We start from the raw sequence: 13321 nt of genomic DNA, 5'->3' as shown, positions 1-13321 counted from the left end.
ATATAAAGGGGCTGTGAGTGGCTAATGGACCCGTATACTGTCCTTATACAGGGGTCCCGGCCACCCTAATGGCAGCTTGCCCCAATCCCCCCATGTGAAGCAATCACTGAGATATAAGGGGCTGTGAGTGACTAATGGGCCCGTATACTGTCCTTATACAGGGGTCCCGGCCACCGTAATGGCAGCTTGCCCCAATCCCCCCATGTGAAGCAATCACTGAGATATAAGGGGCTGTGAGTGACTAATGGGCCCGTATACTGTTCTTATACAGGGGCCCCGACCACCCTAATGGCAGCTTGCCCCAATCCCCCCATGTGAAGCAATCACTGAGATACAAAGGGGCTGTGAGTGACTAATGGGCCCATATACTGTCCTTATACAGGGGTCCCGGCCACCCTAATGGCAGCTTGCCCCAATCCGCCTCCGTGTGAAGCAATCTCTGAGATATAAAGGGGCTGTGAGTGGCTAATGGACCCGTATACTGTCCTTATACAGGGGTCCCGGCCACCCTAATGGCAGCTTGCCCCAATCCCCCCATGTGAAGCAATCACTGAGATATAAAGGGGCTGTGAGTGACTAATGGGCCCGTATACTGTCCTTATACAGGGGTCCCGGCCACCGTAATGGCAGCTTGCCCCAATCCGCCTCCGTGTGAAGCAATCTCTGAGATATAAAGGGGCTGTGAGTGGCTAATGGACCCGTATACTGTCCTTATACAGGGGTCCCGGCCACCCTAATGGCAGCTTGCCCCAATCCCCCCATGTGAAGCAATCACTGAGATACAAAGGGGCTGTGAGTGACTAATGGGCCCATATACTGTTCTTATACAGGGGCCCCGGCCACCGTAATGGCAGCTTGCCCCAATCCCCCCATGTGAAGCAATCTCTGAGATATAAAGGGGCTGTGAGTGGCTAATGGGCCCCTATACTGTTCTTATACAGGGGCCCCGACCACCCTAATGGCAGCTTGCCCCAATCCCCCCAATTGAAGTAATCACTGAGATATAAAGGGGCTGTGAGTGACTAATGGGCCCATATACTGTCCTTATACAGGGGTCCCGGCCACCGTAATGGCAGCTTGCCCCAATCCCCCCATGTGAAGCAATCACTGAGATACAAAGGGGCTGTGAGTGACTAATGGGCCCGTATACTGTTCTTATACAGGGGCTCCGGCCACCCTAATGGCAGCTTGCCCCAATCCCCCCAATTGAAGTAATCACTGAGATACAAAGGGGCTGTGAGTGGCTAATGGGCCCGTATACTGTTCTTATACAGGGGTCCCGGCCACCGTAATGGCAGCTTGCCCCAATCCGCCTCCGTGTGAAGCAATCTCTGAGATATAAAGGGGCTGTGAGTGGCTAATGGACCCGTATACTGTTCTTATACAGGGGCCCCGACCACCCTAATGGCAGCTTGCCCCAATCCCCCCATGTGAAGCAATCTCTGAGATATAAAGGGGCTGTGAGTGACTAATGGGCCCATATACTGTCCTTATACAGGGGTCCCGGCCACCGTAATGGCAGCTTGCCCCAATCCGCCTCCGTGTGAAGCAATCTCTGAGATATAAAGGGGCTGTGAGTGGCTAATGGACCCGTATACTGTTCTTATACAGGGGCCCCGACCACCCTAATGGCAGCTTGCCCCAATCCCCCCATGTGAAGCAATCTCTGAGATATAAAGGGGCTGTGAGTGACTAATGGGCCCATATACTGTCCTTATACAGGGGTCCCGGCCACCGTAATGGCAGCTTGCCCCAATCCGCCTCCGTGTGAAGCAATCTCTGAGATATAAAGGGGCTGTGAGTGGCTAATGGACCCGTATACTGTTCTTATACAGGGGCCCCGACCACCCTAATGGCAGCTTGCCCCAATCCCCCCATGTGAAGCAATCTCTGAGATATAAAGGGGCTGTGAGTGACTAATGGGCCCATATACTGTCCTTATACAGGGGTCCCGGCCACCGTAATGGCAGCTTGCCCCAATCCGCCTCCGTGTGAAGCAATCTCTGAGATATAAAGGGGCTGTGAGTGGCTAATGGACCCGTATACTGTTCTTATACAGGGGCTCCGGCCACCCTAATGGCAGCTTGCCCCAATCCCCCCATGTGAAGCAATCACTGAGATATAAAGGGGCTGTGAGTGGCTAATGGGCCCGTATACTGTTCTTATACAGGGGTCCCGGATCTGTGCACTCTGCCACAAACTACGGGTATGAAATGTTCTGCAGTAACAATATTCCAGACGAGAGCAGAAAATGGAGAAGTCATAAGAGTCGTTGAACACAATATGGAGCAGAGGAGCAGCCACGTTACCTGCAGTGATTTGGTTTTACCTGAAGGAGTCGATCACTAGCTTCTGACGTGTCGAAATGAATATTGGTGGCCAAGCTCTCGATCCAGGCATTATCCGTATTTCGTGGGTCATCCAGGTACCAGTGGAAAACCTGCAATAGATCCACATCTCATGATTTGCTTCACATCTCCTACACGGACATAAATGACCCCCTGAACCCCAGTATACCAACCTCTGCCCCAGCTCTGAGCAAGGCCAGGAACTCGCCCAGATATCCAGGCACCAGGAGGGCCTGGAGCTTCAGTGGCACCTGCTCCCCTGGATCCAGGGTCCCCTGTGTTCAAGATGCAGAGTTACTCCAGATACTGAGCTATGGACAGAGAGTGAACCCTAGGGACAAATATCACACCCTTTGTCTGCAGCTTACCCCGGGCAATCCCCACAGCTCATTACCCATCAGCTTCACTACCAAAACCTCCAGCATCCTGCGGGACATCTTCTTATTAGGACCTCCCTCTGTGTTTCTACTCCACCTGCAGAAGAGACACATTACAGGACCATCACCTGAAGATCGAGGAGGCGCCTAGCATAATGAGTATGATGAGATGATGGCCTCTGCCCTGGACCATGGCGCTGCCCTAGTCACTAGATTTGCCTGAACTAGGTGTATACAGCCCCAATGTCCTCATCACATACGGTCAGGAATCACCCATGTGCTGCTCCTCACCGCGTCAGAACTGGATGAAGGGAATGATTCGGTCCAAACCAGCGAAGACTCCCAACACCCCTCAGTCCTGTTCTTCCCATTGGGTTCCTGAAGGATTGAGAAGAGAAGACACAGAGTAATGTCATTACGAGTCAGCGCATCCATCATGGTTTACCATGGGGGGAGAAATGAATACAAGTCATGGCTGCATACAAGAGCCAACCTCTGTCTCAGCGTGAATGAATGTGCACGTGTTCTCTATGGATAGACCGAGCATGGACCTCTCTGCATTGCTCCAGGACTCCGTCACCTCCAAACCATCTGTTCTCTTCAGATACCTTCTTTACTGATCAAACCCCTCAATTTCTCCAGACTGCTGTGTCTCCTTTAAGACCCTTCTCGCTTTGGGCTCTTTACCCCTATGTCTCCTCCTTTCCCCAGTGTCCCCCTATACCTTCTTTATTCCTTCAGATCCATATGTTCTTCCAAACTTGTCTGTCCCCTCCAGACCCTTCAGTCCTTTTCCTCAAACTCCACAGTCTAGTCCCTTTTGTTTTGCCCAGGTTCTCCATCCTCCTCCAGCCCACTCTGCCACCTCCAGACTTCATTGTACTCCTTCAGACCCATCTTTTTTTCCAGATGCCTATTAGTCACCTGTCCTTGCTCCAGCCACGATCCATGGATCCTCATTACCCAGTAGTATTTTTTTTCTGCTCTAGTGTGTGTTGAGTTGGCATTGCAACCCAGCACTCATCTGTAATGTCAAGTTCCAAGTTCTTTTAAGGCTGGCTCAGGCAGCTATGTAAAGCCTGAGAATTCAGGTAGTGAGTGCAGACTGCTGCCAGGTGCCTGCACTACACCTAGCCACAGAAAAAAAAAAACAGGTTGGCTATCTTTATGCTCTGCTATACCAATGTGTCTGCCAGCTTGACTCTGCTCTATTCCAAAATGCTGCCCAAACACACTTTGCTCTGAAAAACCAAAATGCCTGCCTAACATGCCAGACCGACACCAGTTTGGCCTCAGTGCTGTGCTCAGCCAGGTCGACTCGGGGAACCAAGAGCACCCAGTGTTGTACCTGAGCCGGAAGCTTCTGCCGAGGGATGTGGCCTACTCCACCTTGGAGAAGGAGTGCCTGGCCATGGTCTGGGCCCTGCAACTTTTGCAGCCCTACGTGTACGGTCACACCTTTACTGTGGTGACTGACCACAACCCTCTGCGCTGGCTACAAGCCATGTGTGGAACCAACGGAAGGTTGCTATGCTGGAGCCTTGCTCTCCAACAGTACGACTTTACCATGAAACACAAAAAGGGCAGCGAGCATGACAATGCAGATGGGTTGTCCCGCCGGGTGAACCTGCCAAGGTGCGCATGGAGGAGTACCGACAGGTGTTGCCTCCGTAGCACTGTCCAAAAGGGGGAGGTGTCACTATATGAATATGCCATGTTTTGAGTATACAATTAAAAAGTCCATGGCTTTTCAGACACACGCTGTGGGCTTTTCCGACCCCCCCTCTTCACTCTGCGTCGAAACCTCTGCTTCTCTATTACCCTGCAGGCAACTCCCTCCCCCTGCTATATAGTTGTAATGGGAGACCAGCTGCCAGCTTCACTGAGGAATTTTTATGGCTCTGTGCTGTGAAAGCCAATCTTCGTCTAAACCCCTCATTCCCCCCTCCCGCCTAATACCAGCCAAAACTTTTACAGCAATTCCCAAACTGCATGGGACTCTTTTGTTCTTTTAAAGTTATGTATCCTGGCCCCGATCAGGGCTAGAGAGATAAGGATTATATATTCCGGATGTCCATTTTATTTGTAATTTTCTGTACATACGATATTGGTCTTCTTTGTAATATCTTTTTATACTTCTGTAAACACTGCCAACCTTTTTTTGGAGTAAAATATATAAAATTACTAGCTTTGTCTCTCCTTGCTCTATAACATACTGTCACGTCCTCTGAAGCGAATTACGCTACTAATTTGGGTGGGCTCTGGCCCCATTATTATTCAAGAAATCGGAGCTGGTGGCAGCGGATTTTTCCTGTGCGTTTGGGAAGCTTTGTAGCGATGGACAGCGTTGATAATTATTGTTCCCGCCTGAGTGGGAGTATTTATATTGCCCTCGCTGCAGTGTGCCCATTAGCTAGCACAAAGTAAGGCAGCCTTTCTGGCAACTAATTATCCTAGGTGCAGTACCCTGTCTGACCTGAGGGTAAGTGGGGCGCCAGAGAGCTGCAAGAGTGGTGGGGAAGATAAAGGTATCCTCCCAGTGAACCGTGACAACCATCATCTTACAGACAATCATCTTTTCTATCTCATACATATATTTGACTTGCAGCTGTTTAGCATATGATTAGTTATGCAGATTCTCCTCATGTCACTGCATTGTTACGGTTTTGCTCCTGGTGGTGGAATAATCTTTCTCTTCTTGACTACTACTAATTACAACCTGTCCTCACATTCTGTAATAGCTCCATGTGTTATTAAGTCGATTCCCAAGTGATAGGTCACTGGTTGGAATCGAGGAGCAGCCATGAAGATTTCCCATGAAAAAGGAAACAGCATCATCCAGCTCATCGATAGCGGTCTCTCGGCAAAGATACTTCATCATGTGAGCACCATGACATTTATAAGAATATGAAATGAAGTCCGTCCATCGAATCAGAAGCCAAGATTTGGCTGTCCAGGCAAAATATCAGAGTCACCAAGGTCTATCAGTTTTGGAGCGATAAACACGGCAGTGGAGGAGGCTCGTATGCTTCATAATAAGGAGGTCACAGACGTCCATGTCAGCATCCTGCGATGCGCGTTACACAAATCTGGATTGGTGACCAGAAAAGGTGAAGAAGCCTCAACTTCAATAATGTCAGATAAGAAGCGTTGGCTCAAGTCTGTAAAAAAGTATGAAACGTGAACAGAAGAAGATTGGAAACGCGTGATCTGGAGCGAAGAGACGAAAGTCAATAGACGGGACTGATGGGTGCAAATGGGTCTAGGAGAAACAAGGAAAAAGGGCCAACAGATCGAGAAATTGAAGGAACTGTCAAGTCCGACGAATGAAGCCTAATAATATGGGATTGTCTTTCAGCCAGAGGCGTTGGACACTTGACCAGGATTGATGGTGGTCTCAAAGCTGAGCTATATGTGAGTGTCCTACTAGATGAGTTACTCCATACACTCGTACTATGGGTATGAAAAGAACAATATAGTGTTCCAGCAGAACAATGACCCGAAGCATACGGTGAGATTAGGGAAGAAATGGGCCAATGACAAGGAAGTAGAGGTACTGGATTGTCCCCACAGTCCGCAGACCTCAACCCAACCCAACAAGTGAGGCGACCAGTGTGCACCAACCTGGGGAATGTGAAGAAGAGACCTGGGATCAGATTTCGATTGAGACATGTTTGAATCTGATCGAGAGCAGCCCAGAAGGATTCAGGCAGTGATTAAAATCTAAATTTGTATTTTTAGGAGCAAAACGGTAACAATGCAGTGAGATTACAAGAATCTGATACTAATCTAGAAACTAATCATATGCTAAATAACTGCACGTCACATTTATGTAGGAGATAGTCAAGATGATTGTCTGTAAAATGAAGGTTGGTCAACCGTTTACGGGAACCTGTCACCCCCAAAATTGAAGAAATCAGCTTGGAGGAATGGAAACCTCAGCAATATGGAAATTCTCACCTGAAATGGTTGTGCTGATGTCACACTGACTGTAGATAAATAGGTAAAGGGGCCCTGCACTGGGACCTTAACTATCCCTGGTCCCAAAGGTACCTCTAAATGTGAGGTGGTTTGGGCCACCAGCCTTACTGTTCTCCTGTAAGCTGTCCGCTCGCCCGGCCTGGGATAGAAATGTTAGTGTATAAACATGTAAGACACATAGATAACAGAAAGCAACTAACATATAAATCATTCACCCATAGGTAGAGAGGTATATAGGGAAGGGTAGGATTCAACAAACCAAATGGGAATAGAACAGTGAGGAAAGCATACACCCAGGGGCGGATCATAATGAGGTCAATCTGGGCAGTAGCCCAGGACCCGGTGGTGTGGGGGGGCCAGGGCTACCGCTCAGATTGACCGCCGCCATCAGGGCATTACTGCCCTGACTGGCGTATTGGCCCGATGGGCAGAGGGGGCCCGCATCGGGCTCAGTCTCATCTGCTCACCGGGCCCCTACCAACGCTGCGGCAGTTTAACGCCATTGACGTGCGGGCCGCACCCGCACATTAATAGTTAACAGCCGCCAGCCAATCGGAGGCTGGCAGCTAACGTCAGCCGCAGCGCGCACGTCGCCGGCGTCTGATGTCATTGTCAGTCGCCAGCGAGTGCGTGCTTCAGCTGCAAGGACGGAGCTTCGCCAAAGGAGCGCGGACAGGAGAGAAGAACTCGTTTTTTTTTAATTTTTTTTTATTGAGAGCGGCAATCCGGGGGACCCGGGCCAGAATGCTGGAAACTGGGGGCAGAGATGCTGGACACACTGGGGGCAGAGATGCTGGACACACTGGGGGCAGAGATGCTGGACACATTGGGGGCAGAGATGCTGGACACACTGGGGGCAGAGATGCTGGACACACTGGGGGCAGAGGTGCTGGACACACTGGGGGCAGAGGTGCTGGACACACTGGGGGCAGAGATGCTGGAACATTGGGGGCAGAGATGCTGGACACATTGGGGGCAGGACTGGAGACACGGGGCAGAATGAAAGACATGGGGCAGGATTGGATCATGGGGCAGGATGGATACGATGGAGACAGATGGGGCAGGATGGGGAGATCATATGGGGTAGAATGGATACTCATGAGGGCACGATAGAAGAACATATGGCTGGAGCCAGGAATGAGACACACGGGGCCAGGATGGGGAATATTATTGCCATAGGGGCTAATTAAGGGATATTATTACTGCAATGATGTATTTATTTTATTTTTTGAGGACACTGTTTTAAATGGGGGCCGGTCCTGTTACTGTGTAGAGTGACACTATATCGCCTTTTTTCTTCATGTGGTGTAATGTAGAAGTTGGGAAAAATTAAGTAATGTGTTCTGCAAGCGGAGCTCGAGATAACTGTGTTATTTCCTGCAGAAATGAGTCCTGGCTGGATGAAGTGATGGCGGTCTGTGCTGGATGAAAGATGAAGGACTTCACCTAGAGACGTCACTGGTGAGTCAGTGTTACCTATACACTGACACTATACACTGTATACTATATACAGAGGTCCTGTGTACAATGTCACCGATGATCACTGTATTACCTATACACTATATACAGAGCTCCTGTGTATAATGTCACTGGTGATCTCTGTATTACCTCTACACAGACACTGCATACTAAGTACAGATCTCCTGTGAATACTGGCACTTATGGTGATAGTATTGTGTTGGTTTTATTACTGATCAGTATTGTAGTATTCAGTCACTATGTGGTGGTAATATGGTGTCTGTGCATGGTGCGGTGGTATTTGTTCCTTGTATGTGATATTATTCGGTCACTGGTGGTAATATGTGGTCTGGTCATGATGCGGTGGTATTTGTTACTTGTATGTGATATTATTTGTTCAATATGTGGTGGTAATGTGGTCTGGTCATGGTGCGGTGGTATTTGTTCCTTGTATTTGATATTATTCGGTCACTGTGGTGGTAATATGGTGTCTGGTCATGGTGCGGTGGTATTTGTTCCTTGTATGTGATATTATTTGGTCACTATGTGGTGGTAATGTGGTCTGGTCATGGTGCGGTGGTATTTGTTCCTTGTATTTGATATTATTCAGTCACTGTGGTGGTAATATGGTGTCTGGTCCTGGTGCGGTGGTATTTGTTCCTTGTATGTGATATTATTGGTCATTTTAAAAATTGAAAAATAAATAAAAATATACCTTAATTGTATTGCATATTTTAACAAATATTTAGTAGATTACAGCAGAGTAGGGCCTGGCCAAAAGTGTCTACCGTGTTATGGTGGCGGCTTGAAAAATCTTTTGGCCAAAACAAAAGCTGCTGGTTATACAGTTAGGTCCATATATATTTGGACAGAGACAACATTTTTCTAGTTTTGGTTATAGACATTACCGCAATGAATTTTAAACAAAACAATTCAGATTCAGTTGAAGTTCAGACTTTCAGCTTTCATTTGAGGGTATCCACATTAAAATTGGATGAAGGGTTTAGGAGTTTCAGCTCCTTAACATGTGCCACCCTGTTTTTAAAGGGACCAAAAGTAATTGGACAATTGACTCCAAGGCTATTTCATGGACAGGTGTGGGCAATCCCTTCGTTAACCTCTTCAGCACCAAAGGAAATAAAACCTATTTAATAGGAAACACAGACACACAGGCTAAATGGAAGATCTGCTATCCACAATGCGTAGTAACCTTCTAACCCCAGATCTGCCAGGAGGACGTGACCCACTTGTGACAGCTGGACAGGCACAACACTGGAGGAGGTTTGGAGTAGTAAAACCAACAACTGCTGCCCCGATCGACCATGCCAAGGCATAGAACCAGAGAGACTTCCAAATAATAAGAAAATATGTGGTTTCTCCAGGCACTGGCACAAGGGAGGATGAGCCAAAGGTAAATGAAGAAGGATAAAACATTGAAAATAAAATATCCTTCTTCATTTACCTTTTGCTCACTAACCCTTATAGCAGCACCCAGAGAAGCCCCATCTTTTGTTAGTCCATGGATTTTGTCTTCATCAGACCCCTTTATCTTCGCCAGACTCCTGCTCCAAACTCCTCTATCCTTCCTCCGTCTCTTCTGTCCTTTCACAGACACATTTCTCCTCTCCAGAATAGTCTGTAAATGCCACACTCCTCTGTTCCCTCATCCACACCCCTCTGTCCTTCTCCTCCATATTCCTAGGACCCCTTCAGACAGAGGAGTTCAGTGATACAGCCACTAGTGCCACAAGTCTCTTCTTAAGGTTTTTCCATCTGTTTTGGTTATCAGAAGATACTTACATGGGTAGTCCATCCTCTACCCGATATGTTCCCAGGCAGCTGCGGAAGTCCAGTAAACCATCTACTCCATTGTATTTCCTCTTTTTCTGCTGCATTCTAGAGAAGCATGAGAAACATTACTGATCTATGGATGACCATCACTCTGTGCTCATCTGCTACTGACAATATGCATGAAACAGAAAATCAGAGACCTCCAAACCATCTCAGTTGGTTTCAAATTTGGGAGTTGTCCCACTGTCCAAGGATACTAATGTTATCTCCTGAGGACATAGATACAGTTAGATCCCTGATCCACAATTTAGGTCTCGATAGAGACTAAAAGACCTGCAAAATCCTTCAGGTATCGTGTCATTACCAAGTCATATCCCAAGGCAGTAGAGTCCTGATCAGTAACATAGGAGCAAAGATGTAACTAGAAGCATAGGCAAGTGAGGGTCACTGTAGAAGCTTCATACGGAGTGTGGAGGAATGTCCGGGGAGGATACTCTGTGTGCTGAGAATGTTCTGTGGGGACAACATACTGTGTGGGGAGAGTATACGGAGGGTGGAGGAGTGTCCGGGGAGGATACTCTGTGTGCTGAGAATGTTCTGTGGGGACAACATACTGTGTGGGGAGAGTAAACGGAGGGTGGAGGAATGTCCGGGGAGGATACTCTGTGTGTGCTGAGAATGTTCTGTGGGGACAACATACTGTGTGGGGAGAGTATACGGAGGGTGGAGGAATGTCCGGGGAGGATACTCTGTGTGTGCTGAGAATGTTCTGTGGGGACAACATACTGTGTGGGGGAATGCATTGTGGGGAGAGTATACGGGGGGTGGGAGATTGCACTCTGAGGATATCCAACAACAACAAAGTTATTCTACACTTTTACCGCCCTCCTCCACCCGCCACTGCCAATCCGACCCTCCGACCTCTCACATCTCTGCAGAAGACTTAGTTGTACATTTCAAATATAAGATTGACCAGACAAGAAAAGCATTTACAGGTCAACCATCACAAGCCCTATGTAGAACAGACAATTGCCCTTCCTACATAACCTTCCTCACCACCATGACTGACGGAGAGCTTACTCATCTTCTCTCCAACACATCTCACCACTAGTGAGGGGGAAAATCCCTGGATGTTCGGGTCTGGCGGGTTCGCAGAACATTTTAAAAAAAAATTGTTTCGGGTACCAGAATAGTATCAGAATCCCATTTAGATGAAGCCCAAACATCCGTTGTTTGATGTGCTGACATGCAGATGACAGCGTGACAAACACGGGCTCTGATCGGAGGTAAGATCATTACCATCGGTCAGATAGCGTCAGCCAGCAGCTGTGACCGGCGTTGGCTGATGTGAGTACTACTGATAACAGCAAGAGCAGGTGCCACTGATAGGAGTATTCATCATCTGGCGCCTGTGCTAAAAATAAATAAAATAACGTAGGGTCTCTTCTATAACCAGTATGGCAAAATTGACAGCTGCAGGCTGCAACCCTCAGCTGTTAGCTTTATCGTGGCTGGTTATCAAAAATAGAAGGGTGCCCAAGTAGTTTTTTAAAATCATTTAAATAAATAATTTAAAAATAGGCATGGGATGTCCCTCATTTTTGACAATCAGCCAAGCTATTGCAGACAGCTGGGGTCTAAGGTATTCTCAGGCTGGTAAGGGGCCATGGATATTGCCCACCCAAGGTTAAAAATAGCAGCTTGCAGCCTCCCTAGAAGAGGCGCGTCTATTATATGCGCCAATTCTGTCTCTTCATCCCGCTCTTCCAACTTGCCCATGTCTTCTGTAACAAAAGAAAAATAATAAACCATATCCCTCACCTGTCCAAAGTGAAAATGTCACATAGTTACATAGTTATTAAGGTTGAAGGAAGACTTTAAGTCCATCTAGTTCACCCCATAGCCTAACCTAACATGCTCTAACATGTTGATCCAGGGGAAGGCAAAAAAACCCATGTGGTAAGAGTAAGCTCCACCATGGGGGAAAAAATTCCTTCCCGACTCCACATACGGCAATCAGACTAGTTCCCTGGATCAACGCCCTATCAAGGAATCTAGTGTATACCCTGTAACATTATACTTTTCCAGAAAGGTATCCAGTCCCCTCTTAAATTTAATTAATGAATCACTCATTACAACATCATACGGCAGAGAGTTCCATAGTCTCACTGCTCTTACAGTAAAGAATCCGCGTCTGTTATTATGCTTAAACCTTCTTTCCTCCAGACGTAGAGGATGCCCCCTTGTCCCTGTCTCAGGTCTATGATTAAAAAGATCATCAGAAAGGTCTTTGTACTGTCCCCTCATATATTTATACATTAAAATAAGATCACCCCTTAGCCTTCGTTTTTCCAAACTAAACAGCCCCAAGTGTAATAACCTATCTTGGTATTGCAGACCCCCCAGTCCTCTAATAACCTTGGTCGCTCTTCTCTGCACCCGCTCCAGTTCAGCTATGTCTTTCTTATACACCGGAGACCAGAACTGTGCACAGTATTCTAAGTGTGGTCGCACTAGTGACTTGTATAGAGGTAAAATTATGTTCTCCTCATGAGCATCTATGCCTCTTTTACTGCATCCCATTATTTTATTTGCCTTTGTAGCAGCTGCCTGACACTGGCCACTGAATATGAGTTTGTCATCCACCCATACACCCAGGTCTTTTTCATTGACGGTTTTGCCCAGAGTTTTAGAATTAAGCACATAGTTATACATCTTATTACTTCTACCCAAGTGCATGACCTTACATTTATCCCCATTAAAGCTCATTTGCCATTTCTCAGCCCAAGCTTCTAGTTTATCCTGTAATATAAAATTGTCCTCCTCTGTATTGATTACCCTGAAGAGTTTAGTGTCATCTGCAAATATTGAAATTCTACTCTGAATGCCCCCTACAAGGTCATTAATAAATATGTTAAAAAGAAGAGGGCCCAATACTGACCCCTGTGGTACCCCACTGCTAACTGCGACCCAGTCCGAGTGTGCTCCATTAATAACCACCCTTTGTTTCCTATCCCTGAGCCAGCTCTCAACCCACTTACACATATTTTCCCCTATCCCCATTATTCTCATTTTATGTAACAACCTTTTGTGTGGCACCTGTTATGACCTGGTGGTTAAGGAGCCACACTGATATGACCTGGTGGCTAAAACGCAACATGGGACGAGCTCTGAGGAGGTGGTATCTTTACTGACAGCAGTTCCTAATCCTAACAGCAACACTAGTAATAGCTGTGGGATGTTCCTGACTCTCCCTAGACACCTCGTCACAGCCTAAGAACTAACTACCCCTAAAGAAGGAAATAGAAAGCTATCTTGCCTCAGAGAAAACCCCAAAAGGAAAGATAGCCCCCCACAAATATTGAC

At 47.3% G+C, this 13321-nt stretch overlaps 1 protein-coding gene across 1 annotated transcript in view; it reads right to left on the bottom strand.

The window, feature by feature from the left end:
- LOC143817524 (transient receptor potential cation channel subfamily M member 2-like) overlaps nucleotides 1-13321 on the bottom strand; it is an 868795-nt gene that overhangs the window by 477181 nt on the left and 378293 nt on the right. The window contains exons 29-33 of the mRNA XM_077299005.1: nucleotides 9965-10060; nucleotides 3017-3103; nucleotides 2717-2822; nucleotides 2522-2623; nucleotides 2330-2440 (exon numbers count right to left, since the gene is read on the bottom strand). Of these exons, the coding sequence (XP_077155120.1) occupies nucleotides 2330-2440; nucleotides 2522-2623; nucleotides 2717-2822; nucleotides 3017-3103; nucleotides 9965-10060 (502 nt within the window). The remainder of the gene's footprint in view (nucleotides 1-2329; nucleotides 2441-2521; nucleotides 2624-2716; nucleotides 2823-3016; nucleotides 3104-9964; nucleotides 10061-13321) is intronic.

The sequence above is a fragment of the Ranitomeya variabilis genome, chromosome 3 (assembly GCF_051348905.1).
Source record: "Ranitomeya variabilis isolate aRanVar5 chromosome 3, aRanVar5.hap1, whole genome shotgun sequence".
NCBI classification, from domain to species: domain Eukaryota; kingdom Metazoa; phylum Chordata; class Amphibia; order Anura; family Dendrobatidae; genus Ranitomeya; species Ranitomeya variabilis.
Note: the sequence above shows the minus strand (reverse complement) of the source record. Positions and strands in the feature narration are given on the sequence as shown.